The sequence below is a fragment of the Pavona decussata genome, unplaced genomic scaffold (genome assembly GCF_977016875.1).
Source record: "Pavona decussata unplaced genomic scaffold, jaPavDecu1.1 SCAFFOLD_38, whole genome shotgun sequence".
Taxonomy (NCBI): domain Eukaryota; kingdom Metazoa; phylum Cnidaria; class Anthozoa; order Scleractinia; family Agariciidae; genus Pavona; species Pavona decussata.
The window spans coordinates 3,360,166-3,383,106 of record NW_028145460.1 but is presented as its reverse complement, the minus strand read 5'-3'; the positions used below and the strand labels follow the sequence as shown (position 1 = coordinate 3,383,106).

The 22,941-nt window shown below is 39.4% G+C and overlaps 2 protein-coding genes and 1 pseudogene across 2 annotated transcripts in view; 1 reads left to right on the top strand and 2 right to left on the bottom strand.

The window, feature by feature from the left end:
* Nucleotides 1–10,125: 10,125 nt before the first annotated feature.
* LOC146483651 (uncharacterized) lies at nucleotides 10,126–12,342 on the top strand (annotated as a pseudogene).
* Nucleotides 12,343–20,766: 8,424 nt separating this feature from the next.
* On the bottom strand, nucleotides 20,767–22,379 carry LOC146483650 (uncharacterized protein KIAA1958-like). Its single transcript, XM_085105822.1, has one exon. It carries the CDS (start codon nucleotides 22,223–22,225, stop codon nucleotides 20,963–20,965), a length of 1,263 nt encoding a protein of 420 aa, XP_084961948.1. The 5' UTR covers nucleotides 22,226–22,379; the 3' UTR covers nucleotides 20,767–20,962.
* A 186-nt stretch (nucleotides 22,380–22,565) lies between these two features.
* The window catches only part of LOC146483646 (uncharacterized), a 63,338-nt gene continuing 62,962 nt past the window's right edge, over nucleotides 22,566–22,941 (bottom strand). The window contains exon 9 of the mRNA XM_085105831.1: nucleotides 22,566–22,779. The gene's annotated coding sequence lies outside the window, so the exon portion shown is untranslated. The remainder of the gene's footprint in view (nucleotides 22,780–22,941) is intronic.

Below are 22,941 nucleotides of genomic sequence, written 5' to 3'. Positions count from 1 at the left end.
ATATTTTTGTCAAAATGACTCAAATATTTGACAAAGAACCTTTTTTCTAACATGAAATTGCTGTTAGAGCACCTAGAAGGAAATATCAAGGTATTTAACCGGGGAAGAACAAGCTATAAGCAGTTTTTGACGACTTCTCTACAATACAAAGGAGGAACTTGAAAAAACTGGCCAATTTTTTCAAGTTGCAATCCATTTCCATCCTAGCCATCCCCAGCAAAAGATAATTAATACTAGTTTCTGTGGATTATTAGGGTTATTGTTAAAAAAACTGAACCATTATTTTGACGATTCCATCGATTCAAATATGTTTTTTGGCTATTCAAAGTGACACAAAAAATCGGTGACACTGCCCCTTTAATAAGCCGATTCCTAAAATAAATTACCGGCTTTTCTTAAAAGGAATAACAACTTCATAAAACGAAAACAATATAAACAAATGCCGTGACTCTCACGGTTTCCTGCGGTAGCTACAATAAGAATGATACAGATGAGAACGAATGGTAAGCAAAGAGAGGCAAATGATGAGCCAAAATGGTGGGAAATTTAAAGGTTTTCGATAATCATTTAAAAATTTGGCCTTGTGCAATTCACAGAAGTTCTTTTGGGTGATCTGCAGACTCAGGTGAGAAAATAAAAAAATAGTTCATGGTTACGGCTTGAAGAATAAGGTCATGATAAGGTCCATCGTGTAATAATGAGGAACTCTGTCATCATACTGAGAGACAAAAAAAAGGTTACAAGTGTTAAACGTTTAAGGTTTTTATTGATCCTGATAGTTACCACCACAGCTTAGACTACTGTGAAACGATGAGAAGACATGCAAGGCTCTCCACTATATACAAGATGTGCCACGGCCTCCTAGATGGGGACTGGGGGAATTATTTGATACCAAGCAGAGAAAGGAGGACTCGGGGAAGCCATGATTTTAAATTTGTTGTACCGAAAGGACATAAAGATATTTTTAGATTTTCTTTCTTTCCCAGGACGATTACTGAATGGAACAAGCTTCCAGAAGAAACTGTTTCCAGCCAATCTCTCTGTATTTTTAAAAGTAAACTAACTTAATTTAACTCTTATTGGTAGATTAACTTTTATTGTTATTTTGTATATTTTAGTATAGTTTTATTTATTATTATTTTAGAATTGGCGTGATGTCCCACGACTTTGCCGACGACAGACGACAGAGCGAACGACTTGCTGACAACTACATCAGTTATGCAAGCAACGTCAGACGTATACGACAACAACTCTGGTTTAACCACCGCTGCAAAGATCTTGGACTTGTTCCAACCGGACTTAGACTTAAGTCTCCGTTGAACACCAAAGAGGCCATTCAGATCGTCAAAGCCACCTGTAGACGATTGATCCGAGCGCGGATTAACGACTGTCACAGAAGACTGAACTTCTACAACAACAAATTACAACAACGACTTGACAAACTTAAACAACTCATACCGACAAACTTACTTGACACTGTACTGGCTATTGCCGACAAACGAGCTAACAAAACCGAAGAACAACACCGTAACCAAACTCAACAGAAACTTACACGACTACAACGTACTAAAGACAAAAAACGACACAAGACAGACGACAACTGGGTCAGGAATATTTCTTCCTGTCCTTTAGACAAGATTGAAACCCAGGTACTCTCCTCCGGACTGAAACACTCAGTGACGCCTAAACACATACCGACTGAGGCTATTGTATCTAGTGTTGAGGCGGTTCTGTCTCGTCAGAGAGAGCTATCAGAATCGGCCAAGGATAACATCAGAAGTAGAATTGCTTCTACTAACAATCATCCTCCCTAACTGACAGTAACTTGACTAAAGACGAACGACAAGCACTGAAACGACTGAAAACCGACGAAAACATCGTCATACTCCCCGCTGACAAAAGACGAGTGACTGTTGTTATGGACAAGACAGACTACTATGACAAAATGGACACTCTAGTTAACGACAAACAGACCTACGAAGAACTGAAACGAGACCCGACGCCATCACTTCAACGTAAACTTAACAGTAAACTACTTGACCTTAAGAAAACTGACGTTATTGACATACAACGTTACAACAGACTGAAGTGCCGCGTACCGCAACCACCTAAACTCTACGGACTACCAAAACTACACAAACCTAACATACCCATCGACCCATAGTCTCGTTCTGTGGGTCCCCGACTTACGAACTATCCAAATACTTGACTACTATACTGAAACCGTTGACAAACGAATCCCGACACAAACTACAGTCTACCGAGACCTTTATTGACGCTATCAAGACAGTACAAATACCTGACGACTACAAACTTGTGTCTTTTGATGTGAAATCACTGTTCACCAGTATTCCACTTCAACTGGCTATAGTCTGTACTGCTACCGCCATCGAAAACTCCACGACAAAACTGCCACTGCCTACAGATGACTTAATGGACTTACTAAACCTCTGCTTAACGTCCACCTACTTCCAGTACAACGAAAAGCACTACAAACAGTTACATGGAACAGCTATGGGCTCACCAGTTTCTGTTGTTGTAGCAGAAATTGTCATGCAGAACATCGAGGAACAAGCCCTAGCAACCTACAAACGGACACTACCGCTCTGGTTACGGTACGAAGACGAGGATCATTATCAGTAGCTGGGCACAGACCCTTATATAAAAAGGGCTAGTAATATAACAAATGACCACCGTATATAACTCAGTGCCAACAAACGACCCTATATAAATACATAACTGAAAAAAGACCTTACATAAGTTAACGGCTTCCAACATTCCTTATAAACGTGAATTGTAAGAGTCCTTGATTATAAGACTTCTCATAAGCGGCGATTATAAGACGCCTTATATAACGGCGATTATAAGACATATTACAAACGGCGATTATAAGACATGCGCGATTATAAGACGCCTTATAAACGGCGATTATAAGACTCCTTACAAACCGCGATTATAAGACGCCTTATAAACGGCGATTATGAGACATATTACAAACGGCGCTTATAAGACGCCTTACAAACCGCCATTATAACACTCCTTATAAACCGCGATTTTAAGACGCCTTATATCCAGACATATTACAAACGGCGATTATAAGACGGCTTATAAACGGCGATTATAAGACGCCTTATAAACCGCGATTATAACACTTCTTATCAACCGCGATTTTAAGACGCCTTATAAACCGCGATTATAACACTTCTTATCAACCGCGATTTTAAGACGCCTTATAAACCGCGATTTTAAGACGCCTTATAAACCGCGATTTTAAGACGCCTTACAAACCGCGATGATAAGACGCCTTATGAACAGGGATCATAAGACTCCTTACAAACCACGAATGTAAGACTCCTTATAAACCGCGATTTTAAGACGCCTTATAAACGGCGATTATAAGACTCCAAGACTCCTTGGACTCCTTATAAACGGCGCTTATATGACGCCTTATGAACAGGGATTATAAGACTCCTTATAAACCGGGATTTTAAGACGCCTCATAAACTGCAATTGACTCCTTATAAACGGCGATTATAAGACACCTTATGAACAGGGATTATAAGACTCCTTATAAACCGCGATTTTAAGACGCCTCATAAACTGCAATTGACTCCTTATAAACGGCGGTTATAAGACGCCTTATAAACGGCGATTATAAGACACCTTATGAACAGGGATTATAAGACTCCTTACAAACCGCGATTTTAAGACGCCTTATTAACGGCGATTATAAAACTCCTTCTAAACGGCGATTATAAGACTCCTTATAAACCGCGATTTTAAGACGCCTTACAAACCGCGATTATAAGACTCCTTAAAAACGGCGATTATAAGACGCCTTATGAACAGGGATTATAAGACTCCTTATAAACCGTGATTATAAGACGCCTTACAAACCGTGATTTTAAGACTCCTTATAAACGGCGATTATAAGACATCAGTCTTACAAACCGCGATTATAAGACTCCTTATAAACCGCGATTTTACGACGCCTTGCAAACCGCGATTACAAGACTCCTTAAAAACGGCGATTATAAGACGCCTTATGAACAGGGATTATAAGACTCCTTATAAACCGCGATTATAAGACTCCTTACAAACCGCGATTTGAAGACTCCTTATAAACAGCGATTATAAGACATCTTACAAACGGCGATTATAAGACGCTTTATAAACGGCGATTATAATACTCCTTATAATCCCTGTTCATAAGGCGCCTTATAATCGCGGTTTGTAAGGAGTCTTATAATCCCTGTTCATAAGGCGTCTTATAATCGCGGTTTATGAGGAGTCTTACATTCGCGGTTTGTAAGGAGTCTTATAATCCCTGTTCATAAGGCGTCTTATGATCGCTGTTTGTAAGGCGTCTTAAAATCGCGGTTTATAAGGCGTCTTAAAATCGCGGTTTATAAGGAGTGTTATAATCGCGGTTTATAAGGCGTCTTATAATCGCCGTTTAGAAGGCGTCTTATAATCGCCGTTTGTAATATGTCTCATAATCGCCGTTTATAAGGCGTCTTAAAATCGCGGTTTATAAGGACTGTTATAATGGCGGTTTGTAAGGCGTCTTATAAGCGCCGTTTATAAGGCGTCTTATAATCGCCGTTTGTAATATGTCTCATAATCGCCGTTTATAAGGCGTCTTATAATCGCGGTTTGTAACGAGTCTTATAATCGCCGTTTATAAGGCGTTTTATAATCGCGCATGTCTTATAATCGCCGTTTGTAATATGTCTTATGATCGCTGTTATATAAGGCGTCTTATAATCGCCGCTTATGAGAAGTCTTATAATCAAGGACTCTTACAATTCACGTTTATAAGGAATATTGGAAGCCGTTAACTTATGTAAGGTCTTTTTTCAGTTATGTATTTATATAGGGTCGTTTGTTGGCACTGAGTTATATACGGTGGTCATTTGTTATATTACTAGCCCTTTTTATATAAGGGTCTGTGCCCAGCTACTGATAATGATCCGAAGACGACACCTTTACAGCAGTACGCAAAGACGAAATCGACGATTTTCACGAACACCTTAACAGACAGAACGCTGACATACCGTTTACTAAGGAGATCGAAGAAAATGGTAAAATACCTTTTCTAGACTGCTTAGTTACCCGTAACAACAACGACAACAAACTAAGTACTACGGTTTACAGGAAACCAACACATACTGACAGACTACTGGACCAGTCATCCTACAACCCTTCCTCTCACAAAGCTACGACTATACAGACCTTAACAAGGCGAGCACAACTGGTTTGTGACTCACCTGACAGACTCGCAGAAGAAAACAACTACTTAGACAACGTTTTCAACAAGAACAACTATAACAAGGACTTTGTTAGACGTAACACTTACAAGAACACTGAACCTAACGTCACCAACAACGACGCGATCCCCGCAACTACTGTAACTATACCTTATGTAAGGAACACTTCTGAGACTATCGCACGGATTCTACAACCTTACAATATCCGTGTAGCTCACAAACCTATAACCACTTTACGACAACTACTGACGAAAGTAAAGGACAAAGACGAACCTGACCGCAGACAGGGAGCAGTTTACAAGATCAAATGCTGCGACTGCCAGGCCACTTATATTGGTGAGACCGGCAGAAATTTAAACGTACGACTGACTGAACACAAACGAGCAACTAAGAATGGTGATATCAACAATCACATTACTGAGCACCATTTACAAACGAACCACAGAATCGATTGGGACTCTGCCAAGTGCATTACCTACAGTACAAATTACTATCAACGACTCACTCTGGAAAGCTGGTTTACTAACTTAGAACAAACGCCACTCAACCGTTGCCTACAACTACCTGCACCATACAAACGACTTATTGACAATAACAACGAAACAAACAAACAATAGACATTTTACTAACAATAGACCCACGGACTTTTTGACTAACAAAAGACGGATCGAAACGCACCAATCACTTTTTACAGTCTTCACAGCCAATAACATCACGGCTTACTGACAAACGACCAATAACATCTGGACTTCGTTGACCAATCAGGTTAACAACCAGAGACGTATATATACCACCTACTGTCGTTCCACAATTCACTTGACTCTGAAGATGACTTCCGCGCAATTTTCAAGATCAGTTTTGCGTATTTTACGATGAAAAGGGCGGAAAGGCTTGGTATATTGTGATTTCACACGCTGATAATTCGCACAGACTTCTTAGACAGCGATCAGACCTGTTCAGACCCGATTCAGTTAGGATGCTTTGGAGTATCTACCAAAAGAAAACTTGTATGTTGTGGAAACTGACAAAAATTCACAGTGTAAAAAGTACAAATGCCGATTATGTGATAGGTTACTGTCCCCGAAGCAACGGGTCTTGAGTCATCTGCACACAGCCCAAGTTAAAAGTATTCAGTTTTTTAATTAAAAGTTACGCTTTTCTGAGTCAACAAGAGAATCACTGTTTTCACATGTTTAGGATATTAGGTTTATAACTGTTACATAGAATTTTCTGTAACAAATTGAAATCATACATTACCTAAAACTTTGGCTATAATTTTTTTATGCCAATTTATTAAGATATCTACCAAAAAATACAACTGATGAGCATCATTTTTGGATCCTTCTCTGATGAACCCTTGTCTTTGTCAACAAGATATAAGCTATGTTCTAAGCTATTGTGCACATTTTCCTACTATAGCTGCCCTTGCCTGGTGAGTCTCTAAATTACATGTCTATAGGAATGGTAAACAGGTTTGCTAATTTTATACTATAATGTATATCATATTAAGCAGTTGTCGATTGACCAGCCTTTGGAATGTATTCTTTTTCAAGTTACCATACAATAACAAAATTGTAAACATAATTCCAGGATTGAGTTGGTTAAACTAAATACTCATGCATGCATTTTTACTCGCAGGCCCTTAGAAAAGGGTAAAGAAACGTTACCTCAGAGATCCCAGTGTTCCAATTCCAAGGCGCCCATTATATCCGAAGGTGGCAAGAGACTGTTGCAAGTTTGCCTCAGGATGGAGAGGAACAGTGTATGGAGATCTTGGAAGAAGATCAAGAAATGCTGATTTCTTCTGATTTTACATGTGACCATGATGACAGTTCCCAGAATGACAGTGAGTTAGAGGAAGAACTACCACAAAACGAAAATGGTGGGCCTGAAGAACTACATGTTATAGACAGTAAGACAAAGGAAAGTCAGTGTGAAAGTGACTCACAGTCAGATGATAGTTTGAGTTCAGAATCATCATCCTTGAGTGAAAGTGAAACAAGTTCCTCTGAAGATGAAAACGAAGATGAAGAGACAACAAATCAGAGTAATAGAAAAGACTGTAATTCGTTCATGGTGCTGCAGTTGCAGTCATTTGAATGATTGCATTTCTTTTAAGGCATAACCTAACTGGGGTGACTGCAAACGATTTAATTACTCTTCTTAAAGTGCTCTGTCCTGAGTCATCTTCATTAACTTGTTTGAAGTAGGAAGAACTATTCCAAGTGATAGATAAAGTCAATTTTAAAGTATGTCATTACTGTAATATTTGCCACAATGTTTTTCGCCAAGACCAGGAAATATTCCAATGTGAAACGCCTAACTGTCCGGGGTTCAGGTACAGAGGAGGACGTTCTGCGCAGACAAAATCTAATCGTCACGCACGTAAATTCTTTTTTATTGCAGATGTTAAATCACAGTTAAAGTTTATTTTAGAGCAGGATGGGCTGCTTGAAAAAGTTCTCAACACAAAAAAGAATGCAAAACTTTCCAAAACATCCCATACCTCCTCCTTGAGAGATATAACCGATTGGAAATTTTACCGTCTATTGTTAGAGGGGGGCCAATTTCTTCCAGTGACTATTGCATAAGTGGGTTTTTTTCTAACACTGATGGTATTCCACTATATAAATCAGCAAAAGTTAAACTTTGGCCCATTTTTCTGAAAATAACTGAAATCCCTTGATGTCAACGATTTGCCAAGGAAAATATGGTTTTGGTAGGGATCTGGCAAGGTAAAGGATCACCCCCCATTCCTTCAATATATGAATGCATTTGGAGAAAAAATGTGTTTTTTATATGAAGAGGGAATTGCTATTAGTATTGAGGGTAGCCCTATTACTGTTACAGGGCTGCAAGTAACTAACGGGCAGGCGCCGGTCACGTTGTCCGGTCAAACATGTTTTTACTCGGACACTACCCGTTTTTAACAGTCGTAACTCTTGCGATAGTGACCCAGGTTGCACAGTAACCCTTTTATAACTAAAAAACAACTGAATCCAAGTTGGTTTGGCAATAAAAATTACAAGTTAATAGTTTTACAACTCTTTACTACAGAAGCAGCCTCGCATTCAATACGTGGAACTATTACGCAAGATACAACCGCAATTGTCCGTTTAACTTTACATTTGGCAAAATCACTTATATTTAAATATTACACTTTGGTAATTGCCACATCATTTCTACAACTGAACTTTAAAACGTGCAGAATATATAAATGCTGAAAGGGTTCAATCGATTTCTAAATTAATTTGAAAAAAGAAGCTAACTGAAATGTAAACATAAACAAGAAACACAACTTATCGTCTTAGGGTTTCGAAATTCGGCAGCACTGTATGTAATTGTATTTAATGCATGGCGTCTTAGTACAATTGTTACGATCGCTGACTTTCTTCCATCAGTTTAGAATCCCTTAAAGACAACCTTATTCTTTCACTTTTTGTGTTATACGCTCCATTTTTGAGTTGCATCGAGTGATGAAATCACCAGAAAGCTAAGTAACCAAGCATGTTTTGCAGGGTGTGCCGGAAGTAACGTATGTTTTGTTTGCTTTTTGCACTTTGCAACAAATGCTACGTGGAGTATTCTCGCTGCAGCGAGATTATTCTTCGTGAGGGTGCTTTCCGATCATCCAATCAATCAAACAATCAATCACTTTATTTGAGGGTCAATCATGGTATCTAGCCAAAGGTAAAACCCTCTACTAGTTGGGAACACTTAAAGTAAGTAAAATAACGGAAGACACGATGATTTGCGGTCGCAACAGGACTTGATGAAGTCGTAGAAAATTTGCGACTACTGGCAATTTATCGACCACTAATTCGTCTAGTTTTATATTCGTTCTTTTTTTCTTTCGGAAACAGGAATGTTGTCCCTCGTGATTATCAAAAAGTTAAAAATTAAATTTATCTGAACGAGTTGGTAAATGTAAATAAGAGGTACTCGTGTAACAATAATAACCTGAATATCATACAAGGTGAACACAAGTCATAAAATTAATTGATGTTCAATACCTGCTAAGCTTCTTCCTGTTGTATTATTGGATTATTAAAAGTAAGGACAAGCCTCCTGTTTTTTGTTGTTGTAATTAGTGGGAAATACATGTACTTAAAGAGGAATCCTTTGAATGTAAAGGACTACTCCCAATTTGTAGTTCATTATCCTTGAGTGCATTATTAATGAATTAATACACTCATGAATCAAATTGCTATGCATGAGGCCTTTCCTGTTTCTTTTCTTTTTTTTTTTTGAAAGGGGCCTGGAAAGGAGTTATGTCCCTGGGACAATCAGCAATCATTCATGTGTTAAAAGACTGACATGTTCGATTTTTCTTTATGATTTGCTAGCCACTATTCAATTTTACCCTTGAAAAAGTCCAGTATTCTTACCTTTTGCTTCAACTAACGATAAAAGAAAGCAAAGTGCTGTAATCGTTGCAAACTACAATGACGTCAAACTTTCCCTCCTCTCCTTCCCCCTACCACACCTTCTGCCTTTTAGTGGACATTAGGGTCCTGAATAAATACTCTTTACCCAGGAATTAAATATTGTGCAAGTGACTTATCTCACCAGTTTCAGTGTGTTGTGTCAGTCTCTGTCAAATGGGTTGTGAAGATACATCTGGGGCAAGTTAGTTCACTCGACCTAAAAAAACTTTTGAGAATTTTTAAAACAAGGACTACCAATTATTCTGCTAACTAGACAAGAGCTCCAAGTGAAGAAAAAAATATACTAAAATCACTATTGGGTTAGTCCTCTTGAACATGGTCAATCATGGTATTCAATGGTTCACAAAAAGCGACACAAAAGTTTTAAAGTTTTATTTTATCTTCCTTTCTGTTATGTTTGACAACGCGTATGCAGGATGGAGTTTGGAAGCAAGTTTTGCCCAGGGAAGAAACTGCGGAACGACTCAGAAATTGTGGAAGATCATAACGGAGCTCCTCGCCTTGAGATGCCGCGTTACCATGCATGCGTGGTTCCGCATTTTCGCTATCAAATACAGTCTTGGAGAGCAAATGGGGACGTAAGCTTGATTCTTTCCAATTCTCCCCCAGACAATCCTAGCACTGATGATATCATAGCAATAACTGGCTATGTTGTGGCTATGCTTGCAAGGATAGTGAACCCTCTGGTGCAACTGCTGATCTTTTTAAGGACATGGTTAATGCTGCTGATGCAACTGATGCAGACCAAGTGACCGGCAAGTCAATGTGTGCTAAAATGCTAATCAAGACTGTGGGAAGACCAGATATCAGTGGACCTGAGGCATCATTTGAGTTGAGTGGACTAGCACTTTGGCGATGTAGCCGTTCATTCACATACTTGTCTATGTCAGGCTCAAGGCGACCTGAACGGTATGATGACACTGCAACCTGCAGTGCACCTTTGGATAAGTACCTTGCACGACCACGGGACGAGCACTGTTCTTGCATTGGTACCATTTTGCATCCAAAAATGGTAAGGTACCTGCACTGTTGTAAGTGGTGTTGCTACACGCGTAACATGGCCCTTGAACGAGGACTACCGTAGAACAATGCTTTTGTCGCACTTGCCAAACTGGTTTGACATCCAAGAAGTAAAGGGAGATGCTCAATCCTGGATTAATAAGTTAACAGATTTTATTTCTAGTGATGCGTGTCCAACATTTGTGAAGGCCCAGGTTTCTAAGGAACAGCGTTATGCAGACCATCCACAAGAGCAGGTATTTGTGGAAGACGAGGATGATGATGCTGCAGAAGCTGAGCAACAACCAGATTGGGTAGATGTCTATGCAGGGCAGAACCAGAGGTATGAGGGTGTGGAGAAGGATTTGGATTATGATGATGTTGGAGAGGACTATGACCGGAACAGCACCTGCATTATTCTTCCTGAGGGCAAAGACCCCAAGAAATGGCTCGAAGAAATGATCAAAGAAGATCAAGAACGCCAAACTACAGGCCTTGAATTGCCACAAGTGTCTCCGTTCTCCCTAAATGAGAATCAGAGAGCCATAGTGAGTTTGGTGTTACACACTCTCTACAACTTTGTTGAAAACCGACAAGGTTACCGTCCTTTGCGGCTTGGAACTGCTGGAACTGGAAAGTCGTATGTTATCAAGTGCCTTCAGAGGTTAGTGCGGCAAGTGTTTGGAACAAATGACGCAATAGAGGTGATAATCCCGACGGGGAGTGCTGCCTATCTCGTTCTAGGCAGTACAGTTCACAGTTTCTTAGGAATCTCAACGGGCAGAAGGTCTTGCAACGAGCTGACAGTCCTTGCAGGTCCAGTGTTAGAGAGAATTCAGAAAAAGTGTGAGAATTTGAAAGTTCTGGTTGGGGACGAGCGATCGATGTTTGGCCGCACCACAATGGGTTGGATGGAAAATCACGCACGTTATGCAGTGTACAGAGGAGCCAATGTAGACGAGCTATGGGGGGTATTGCTGTAGTAGTACTTATGGGAAATGATGTTCAGCTAACTCCTGTATGTGACAATCCTGTGTACATTCAAGATTGTTGCAGTGCCCCATCTAACCATGGTCGTTTGGTATGGACAACGTTTGATAGTGCTGTGGAGCTTACTGAGAAGGTGAGACAAACTGAATCTGAACAACAGCTGAGAGGTGTGTTGATGTCCTCGAGGACTTATAATACCACACGCCAGCAATTCCATTGGCTATAGCAGTTTCAGTGGCACAATCTCCGCTTAACACATGGTACAGAACTTCTGGGAAGAATGGATGAACAAGGTCTGTTCGTGTTTCCAAACCATGCCTGGAATGGGAGCGCAACAAAGCCAAGCTACTCGAGTGTAACAGAAATCCTAACCACCCAGTAGCAAGGATCAATTCAAGGCAATTGACAATAGCAGGCATGCACAGAAAGCTGACAGTAGAAAGGCGCGAGGGCTGCTACCACTACTGTATCTTTGCCGTGACAGCAAAGTCATGCTGGTAGCCAACTTAAAGGCTTCATGGGGTTTGTACAATGGAGCGGTGGGATGCCAGCTCAGTGGTTGACCCTGAGCAGATGGCAGCTGGCAATAACATGATATTGATGGCGTTACTAGACATATGAAAGTTGAGCGGTAGATGCCAGCTCAGTGGTCAGTGTACCCTAAGCAGGTGGCAGCTTGCAATTGTAACATGTTGATGGTCTGACTACATGTACGAAAGTTAAGTGGCAGATGCAATAATGGTTCTGGGATGCACAAGGCATCTACAAGATTGTAGAGTGGTTTATAAAAAGACAGCAAACCTTTAAAGGAAAGGAAGCACTCAATGAATACGAAACGCAGTTTGCAGGGCTTTATAAAAAAAACTTCAAGAAAAGGCATTCAAAGTCTTCAGTTTTGCCCAAATTGGCCTTTTTTTTGACATTCTTTGATTTCAACTTCACAGAATCGTGAAAACCAAGAACCAAGAAAATGTCCCAAATAGGTAAGGAATCTACATTGTATGATTGTCATGCGATACGGTAAACACCAACATTTAAGAACCTACTTTTTTCAATGTCAGCCTGAATAAGTCTTCTTATACTTAATGAATTGGATATATGTTTATCCTTTCGGAAGAGACGTCGACCAAGCAGATTTTTGAACAAACACTGAGTTTATTAACAATTAAGATATGGTAAGGTCCTTTTATTAACAGGTGTCTAAAATGACGAATTTCAGTCTGGAGGTTCTTAATCCGCTTGTCCTTTTATGTGGGTGTTCACTGTATTACATAATGCATCAGCTGGCATTCATATCAGTAGCTAGGTAGGTAGGTTGCCTTTATTTATACACGATGTATATGAAAGCTGAAAGCTTGTGGGGTCGTGTACAATACATTACTACTAAATTAAATACAAGTAGAACTAAATATTAAATACAATTAAATGCAGTGTAAAAGCATATTAAAATACTTTCAGTGCAACTTGAAACAGATTAGCATACATTCAAATATAAACAAACTCTTCAAGTTCAAAGCTAGCTTTCGAGGCTGATAAAACATTGAATTTAACGGCCTTAAAATGTATCATAGTCTCCTATGTAGCCACATCATTATTTTGGGGAGGAGTATTGTGTGATAACAAAGTTCTTCTTATAAGTTACTGGCAACTTTCATAGTACAAGATGAACAAAGGATAGACAAAGGATGGAAAAAGACATCTCAGATGAAAAAGTCGTCTTAGCAGGGCAGACGTAATTTTGGAGTTTGTCCATTGATTTGTTCATTTATAAAGAAAATCTACAGTGTAATGCATTCAGAATTGCACCTGTACCATTTTCATCCTAAGTAGAGTTGTGCCTCTGGTAACAAGATCAGACCACTTGGTTACTCAAAAAGTTGCCTTTCCATTGTCAATCTCATGGTTTAAAAACAACTCTTATTAAAAATAAAATGGCTGCCTGTGAACACCAACTGCACTCCCAACTTACCGGTCATTTTGCTACACCGCAATATACGAAATACGATACTCGCGGAATGACTTATAGGAATAAATTAACTGAAGAGAGTGTACTGTTTTCGCGCCCATTTTATAATTTTAGATGTTGTGGACTCCAAGCTGAATATTTAAAAACAACTAGACAACAGAAAGAGAATTAGAAAATACAAGGCTGGGATAAATCATGTCGATCGCTGGTTAGGAAGGAGTGAGGGTAAAGAAATCTATGGATTTTCGTAGTCAAGGAACTGAGTAAATTTAAGTTTCATGTTCGCTTTTCACCTTTTGACTTCCATGTAATTGACAAGTTTAACTAGCGTACGTATCTCGCCGAAAATGTAAGGTGAGAAAAAACAGAACCTATTTTTCTCGTGAGTTTGTTACAAATTTTCTATTCGTTACAATATGTAACCGTTGAATGTTCTCAGCGTCTGATAAAACTATTCGCGGACAAAGCTTCAACAACAGTTTCATAAAAGAGTAGCGAAGAAACTTCCCAGCTTTTCCTGAAAGGTCCTGAAAGCTGACCTGGTGTTACAGCCAGCCGGAATAACTTACAAATGCAATTTCCAAAAGCAGCAAAATTTGTTAAACATCACATCGAGGAATATTTACCCACTAAATTCAAAAATTGGCTATAAATATTTGTGATTTGAAACAGCGGGCGAAGAAAGCGCTTTCGGTGGGTAGGTGACAGGTCAAGTTCTAAGTTGTAAGTTTCATTGACCTATAAACCGGCGGGGGAGGGTAGCGGGGTATTTTTCCTCATTACCCACATATTTTATTAGCCGTTGACACAACTATAGCTCGTTATATCTATGAAATAAAATTCTGGGATAATAATGTGGAATTTGAGAACAAATGCGATACACTGTGTTTTTTTTACAAGAACCTCTAATTTTGGAGCTGAGGCTGAACGTTCTTATATTTTTTTGCGATTTGAGGCTGAAAGATGTTCTTAAATTAGCATACACTACATGTATTTTGTAAATCACCGGACGCGACCAGGAAACCTATCAAAGTGCATTCCCTGCTGAGATATGGTATGATTATGACAAACCGAGATGTGTGTCACCATTCTTAATGTTAAACAAAACATGCCCTTAAGTATTTTAGTTAATTTTCATTAGTTACCTTGATTTTATATACAGATTACCAAAATAAAAACGTTCTTAATCGACTCTCAGCCTGAGGAATGTTCTTAATACGTTCTTAAAATTTTGGTCAATCTCAGCCTCGACGTTCCTATAAAAAGGTTCTTTAAAAAAAAAAACAGAGTGTACGTGGCAAAACAAATTATCCGGCGGAGGTGCCGTGGGACCGGTGACAATACACCTCTACATAACGTTTCAGCGCTTTATTACCCGAGAAAGGTCTCACCCAAACTGACTTAACAATGTTTTTTAAGTCCGGAAAAGGTAACATATACTTTTAATATTACTTCGTTTTTTCTTGAACGAGACGTATATTAACATAATGAAGGGGATATTTTTTTTTCCAGGAAAGGCAATTAACCATCTGCGAACGATCGTACGAAACCTCAGGCGTTCAATCAGCCAATCTTTAGGACGTGTTTAGGTATTAAAGGAAGGAACTACATACGAGAAAATTGCAAAAAGTGTTCGACAATAGGCACATGTACTCATATTTCCTTGAATGTGAGAACAATAAACAGTATTCATCGATTTCTTCACCCTCACTTCTTCCTAACCACCGATCAGACATGTTCTATTCGAGCTACAGGCTTGTATTCTCTAATCATCCCATGTGTTGCATTTTCCGCAACATGGAAAAACCTAATGCTCTTAAAATTGGAGCTAAAAACTGACGCACTCTTCAGTTAATTTATTTCTTTGAGTCATTCGGCGAGTATCGTATTTCGCATAATTATGCCATGCCGCAGGTCATGCCACATGCCATTCCGCAAACTCATGCCGCCTTTTACCCTCACCGCGCAGTTTAGTTGATTCGCTACATTTTACAGTCAATTCTCGTCACGCGTGATCAGTATTTCCAAGAATTCAATAAACATTCGAATTTCTCTTTGTAATGTCCGAAGTGTGAATGGAATGTTGAACATTTCTCTGGAAATCTTTCCGAAAAAGATGCATTAACTGAAAAAAAAAAAAAAAGATTCAAAATACTTGGGAAAAAATTGTTATTCTTGAAATACTTAATGCTGTAATGTAAAGAAAAATTCATACCTTTATACTTTTAATAAACTAGGGAAATTTCTGAAAACTTTGGGAACTCTGAAATCTTGTTGGCAATGTCCAAAACTGACATGAAAATTTCAAAACTCCGTTCAAATTTCAAAATTACCAGTCGCGTGTGACGTGAATTGACTGTAAACCTGACTTATTCTCTAATATTTGAACTCAATTAAATCCTTGCACAAACACAATGAAACGCAGTCTGAAACAGCTAAGACAATTCCACCGGAACTCACTAAAAGAGCGAGAAATAATCACAATCATTTTCATACTTAACGGTGTAGCGAAACAACTGTGTAACGAAACGAGTTTGTAGCAAAACAACTGGACGCCTCTTCCCTTGCAATAACCTACTCTATTATATCATAGAAAGTCGAGACAGAGGTTGGTGTTGTTCATCGTGGTACATGTAGATACAATAATAATAACCAGTCAACCTCATCGCCTGATGAAGACTAGCAGTAAGCAGTCAAAACATCGTGATTTATAACTCAAAGTAACTACAAAGAGTTGTAAATCGCAGCTTTAGGTTTATTGACGGTTTATAGAAATAATCTGAAGATAACAACTGGTGGCCTAACTGATGTCCTAAGCTGGCTTCATGCTAATTTTTTAATACTTAATCTTGAGAAAACGAAGATTATGCTTGTTGGTACCCATCAGAGGACCGCAGAGGCTGACGATGTAGTTATAGAAATTAGTAACACGCGTTTAGAAAGGGTTAACAAGTTCAAATATCTTGGGGTCCTCCTAGACAACACTCTATCTTGGAAGGACCACATAGAATATATTGGTAACAATATCTCGTCAAGATTAGGTGCTCTGCGTCGAGCGCGTAAGGTTCTCCCCAAGCCAACTTGCCTACTGCTCTACAATACTATAGTTTTGCCTTTATTTGATTACTGTTCGCCTATCTGGGACAGTTGTGAGGCTGGGAGCAAAGATTACCTAGATAAGCTAAATAGACGTGCCGCATGCATTATGGAGGAGCGATCAGTCGGGGCTGAGGAATTAAAATCAACACTTGGTTGGCCCAACCTACAAGCGTGCAGAAATTATCTTAAATGCCTTTTGGTTCATAAATGTCTTCACGGAATAGTGCCTTCGTACTTACTTTCAGAGTTTAGGCACGCGCACCTTTACCAAGGCCATAACACCAGAAGCAGTGATTTGTTGCGCCCTCCCTTCGCAAAAACTGCTAAGTATCAGGGGAGCTTCAGAATAAACGGCGCTCGAACTTACAACATCATCCGAGAACCATTAGACAGGTAGAGGCGTTCAGTGAATTTAAAACCAAACTTAAGGACGGTGCCTACTATTGTTACTGCGCATACGTTCTGCGCATCTGGAGATACTCGGGTTTCCTATGGGTGGTGCCTACTATTACAGGGATATTTTTGCGCACTTTAAAACTATGTGGAGAAAGCAGAACTTAACAAGTGATTTTGGTATCCAAAAAGAAAATTGGAGGTAACCATGCATTTTTCAGAGAAAATAAGGCTTCAATTTGGAAAAAAGCGCCATACATTGCTTTGTATTTTGCTGCTTTTCAGAATAATTGTCGCTTAGTTATCTCTAAAAAATGCGTGGTTACCCCCAATTTTCTTTTTGGATTTCAATAGCCGCTACCAATATCTGCTCTTCCAGCATAGTGCTAAACCGTGCAAAAATACTTCGGTATTAGTAGGCACCGTCCTTAAGTGTCATCTTAAGCAGTAACGCCTGCGGTACATGCTGCATTTATAACTTAATTATTAGTTTAGTTTTTTTTGTTTCAATGTTTTGTCTTGTGCTGTGTCAGGGCTCCATTTAAACTAGCTCTGCTAAATTGGATGCCCCTGGAAAAAATATTGAATTTAATAAAATAAAATAAAATAAAATAAAATAAAAAAATAACAACTTATCCTAAGAATACAAACGAGGCTGCATTTCTCAAAGATTGAAATACGGACTCTAATCCCCTGAGATTCCTACCTTCCTTTTGCTTAAATTGCGAGAAGCTTTTGTCACATTTCATGTACATCGTTAAGTGATAAAATACCCGCAAACTACATGTGATGGACAAAGCGATTTCTATCTGATCAAATAACATACAGACTGCGTGTAATTCACGGTGCAAGTAATAGTTAGTGTCAAAATTTATGCGCACATAACATACGTGTAAATCTGCCATATTGCATGCATTTTACGTGCATGTAGGTGCTGCTATTCCTGTGGCCAGTACTATACATTGTGAGACAAACGATAATACACTTATCATAGAAAGTGATGGCAAAAAAATAAATGTACTCACCTGACTAAAAGTTGGCTTGTTGTGAAGTCTTGAGCATCGCTCTCCATGTCGACATGTTCCAATTTTGAAGTAGAAAGAGCAATTTACCCTAAACAAATGGAGATTTCCATACATCATTGAAATTGAATGATCAATACATTTTGTTCTCCACACAGAATTAATAGAACATAACTTTTTGCCAACGAAAATCATTCCAAGGCCCGGAGCAGATGCCGTACTTCATATGAACCGAATCGAATAATTTATTTCAATGAATTAAGTTCATGTGAGCTATGGTGTCTGAATCAATTCAGAACGGTCGATCTAATTCGGATCGGCCGCTTCGCTGGGAATAATGGCTGTCAATCGGCTTTGATTCAGACGCCGTACTTCGCATGAGCCGTCCAAAATCGAATCGATTCGGCCCATGTGAAGTACGGCGTCTGGAACCGGACCTACAGTTCTCAACAGCGATGAATTAACTTACGTAGAATAACATTTGAAGGATAATCATCTGCTCGGCATAAGTCATAACCTCCCATTAGTTTGAAATGTTGACTTCATTTTGATTTCTTCAACTTTCATGATCCTCTTTGTTTTAAATGAGTGTACTCGATCGCGTAAAATAACACGCTTTCCAATTTGTGTCTAAGTCCACGCGAGTTTTGATCAAAGTGGGCACAGGAAACAAACTTTTCACGTACGGCAAGATGGCTTCAACAACCAACACTTCCTTGTACTAAAACTTTGACAGTGATCAAAAGCCGTTCAGAATTCACTTACTTGTCCTTCTCTGTTCCAAAGATGGACGCCAAATACTCCGCCATGCTGCTTTTGGCAGACAATCACCCATGACTCTTAGCGAGAGGGTTTTATTCAAGCGCGTTGGGTTCTGGGACGAAGTTTTGCGTTCAGGGTGGGGCTGGTAGGGAAACAATAGCCAAACATTTCAATGGAGTGGAATCAGGGGCCATAACCTGGTGGAATTGATTTCATGATATTAATGTCCACAGAAAACAACTTTATTTTACTTTACTCTACTTTACTTTTTTATCGTTGGCAGAAATACACAACTAGAATAGCAGAACTTCTGATCGCACGTTGAGCCGTTTCGGGAGAAAAGGGGATGTTTGACAAACGATAGGTTTGACACGGAACAGAATTTTGCGTCCTTTTGGCCAAACAGGGCGCGGGGAACGGTTTGGGGCTGAAAGATCTAATGAGCTTTTAAAATTCATTCATTCCACTATATAAGCTTTATAGGTAAGTACGGCGCCAAAGGGTATGCTTTTTTGAATGAAAACTTTTAAAACTGCAAAAGCAGTTCCTGCTTGCCTGTACGTTGGATCTCACTGGAGATCTAATCAGCCAAACTTGAAAAATAGACGATGAGAAGTCCAAAGACTACTGCAAGGCTGACACAACGTAGTATATTTTAAAATAATATTTCGGCTGGCCAAACCAGCCTTCTTCACGTTTAGATGTTAGAATCTAAACGTCAAGAAGGCTGGTTTGGCCAACCGAAATATTATTTTAAAGTATATTACGTTGTGTCAGCCTTGCAGTAGTCTTTGGACTTCTCATCGTCTATGGTTTTTGAGCCGTTTTGGGCTGAAATATGATTTAGACTTTAACCATCATTTTAGTATATGCTGAAAGTCTGAAAACCGGGGTGTGGATTCTAGAAGCCAGGTCTAAAAATGGGTATGAATTTCAGAAGATAAATGAGTTGGTTTCTAACCAAACTTTGCGTCGGCGGGGAGTATAAACGAACGTTTGCTTTATCGACAAAGTTGTAAAGGTAAATTCGAATCTCTTTACGGTGGCCAATTTACGTCGCCGTCCTCGCTGCTTAAGCTTCATAGGGACCTTACGAATGCAACAAGGCGACGCCAACGGAAACGTCATTTGAAAATATAACTTTATTTCATTTCTGCTACTTCGCGATTATTTCAACTCGTTCAATTTCTACGGTGATACAAACAACAAACTACCCAGGAACCAAATTGGTAGGGAGTGGTGGGTTAAGTTAAAAAAGAGAAAGAAAAATTCACCGTCTTGTCCTCACGTTCTCCACAAAACCTTAAATTTGGTCATTTCACGTTGTTGTTTTGCAGAGGACAGCAGAGAAATGTACCAAAATTTAAAACGCACGTGTCGAGCGATTGTTTTTGCTCATAAGGCTTTTTGTTTTATGTCCGGTTGCCGTCGCCGTCGCCGCCGTCTTTTCATAAGGTCTCTATTATACAACATTGCGTTGCACAGCAAACAGAAATTAGGTCTCTCTAATTAACGTGTTTAACAAGTTTATTTCAGCCAAACTTAAATATTAACTAAGCAGCATTTTGTATAGGAAATCGTATGAACGCGAGTGCATTTCGTGATTTATGGGCACGAGTGATGTTTTGAAAGTTCTCAAAATTGCACGAGCCGTAGGCGAGTGCAATTTGAGAACTTTCAAAACATCACGAGTGACCATAAATCACGAAATGCACGAGCAGGTTCATACGATTTTTTATTTATTATATTCTCAACAAAATTACTCCATCGTGCTACTCTGCACGCCTTACGTACTACAAAAAACACTTCAATGGGTTCCAAAATGCTCACATGTTTTATTTGAACCAATCAAAAATGTAATGTTGTGACAGCTAAATCAAGCGTGAAGTTTTTGAAAGTTTCTCAGAAAATATTACAAGCCGAACTCAAAAGCTAAATTTCAGTTTATATTAAAAGCGGCAAGAGTACTTAAGCCCGATAATCTGTTTTCAAATGTTTGATCTCCGATCGGCCTCAGGGAATAACATTCTGACTTGCAGACTTTGGTGAGCTGCATTGCCCCTGAATCACGTTAAATGTGACTTGACAGTTGTGAAAGTTGTTCACAGGGAAAGCATGGCCGCTTGTTTTCACCTGTTCACACGTTGAAGACGTTGCAAGAGAAGACCACATTGGTAGACCAGGAAAACTGCTGGAGGCTGCTGACTGTGGAGTCATGCTGATAATGTTTGAAAGCTGTCGCTGTTCCTTCTCGCTACCTTCATCGTAGTCGTTAAGAGACTTTTCACTTGCGTGGCCGGTCACCTGGATTATCGACTGCCTCTCGACGCTTGCTGCTCTGAGTTTCTTCACAACTCTCTTCCTTGCGGTGTGGTTAGTCAATTTCTTCTTGCTTGTTTCCAGAGCTGTGTTCTTGACGACGCTCTTCATCATATTGTCGATGCTGTTTACGCCGAGCCGCTGCTTCTTGTACCAAACATTTGTTTTGGGATTTTCGATTATGGCCAGGTAAAAAGGACCTTTGTCTCGCAGCTCTTGAGGACGTCTACTAAGGTATTGCTTCAGTAACTCAACAGGACATCTCTGACCGCCAGTAGCGAACATTTTTGGCAGAACACTACGATGTTTTGTGTTCAGTCCTCCCTGCCTCGTCTTTGTAGGATTTTCTTTAAATGTGACGTACTCTGTGCCGCTGTCGTCCACACAAAAACTGACTGAGTCCTCGACTTCCATTGAATGGTGTTCCTGTCTTCCCCTCAGGCCAAAATGTTGAGTCAAGATCCACCACATCGTCTGGGAAAGAACTCTTGGACTGCAGTCGCCCAGACTTTGTTCACTCCATAGCATTTTTTCTTCTTCAGCTGTCAGTGCGTTCGCGGCGTTGGGTCTCTTCCCTTTCCCTTGTTGACGGAGACACTTCACTTTTCCTTCGAGTACCAACTTCGACTGGTGAAACTCTCGGTCTCGTATAATAGAGTACTTGTAGTCATGCTCTTTTAAATAGCGGTCGAGGGCTGCCAGCATGGATTTTAAACTCTCAGGTTCGTACTCAAACCCGTCTTTTGTGCGTATTTCTGTGTAGAAGATTTGCAACATTTTATCGAGTTGTTCGTGTTCGTATTCTTCCATTTTTGGGTTTACTTTTCGTTGAGTCGCCCATGTTTGCCAGACATTTAACCAGGTCTGTGTAGCTTTCGACGTGTTTTTGTTTATCGCATTTTCTTTAAGTTGCTCAACGATGTTTTGGTTTGACAAAGCAAACCGACTGTCAGCCATTTTTTTATAATTTGGTGTTCAAATTTGGCGCTTTCCCGGTGTTTCCATGGCAACTTCTCCGTATTGCACTCTATAACCTCTATTGCACTCTATAACCTATTTATGCATTCATCATTGACCAATCAGAAACGCGATATTTTGTTGAGTATATAATAAATCAAGTTAAACTACAGATGACATATGAAATGACCGCTCTCAAAAAGCTTATTTATACAACTTATCAAAGTCTGCAACAAATGTGTTCTTCTCAAACGTTCACGGCTATAGCTACTGAAAAATGTTTGGACCCGTGGTATGTGATTATACATATAGTTCAGTAGCATTGAATGTATGTGTAACTGTAATTTAATCTTACAAGTGCATTTTTGAAACGGGGTTTGAGGACACTTTAAAGTATGGAAAGAAGCGTACATTACTTTGGTCTGCTAGTCTATCGTTAACCTAGCCAAGTATGTACAGAAAAAGCTATGAAGAAAAATTGTGATGTGCTGAAATTTTAACGACTGAAATTCTTGATTAAAGAGTGCGTAAATACGAATACTGTAAAAAGAACTCTTCATTGCCTACTCTATATTTGATTATTTGTATTATGTACAAGCAAGCTAACCAGTAAAACCAAAATACAGTCCTGGCAAAAGTTGGAAGCGATTCTCGTCTACAAGCAGATTACTGCGTTAATTACCCTGGGAAAAGAAAAAAATAAAGAAAACCCACTT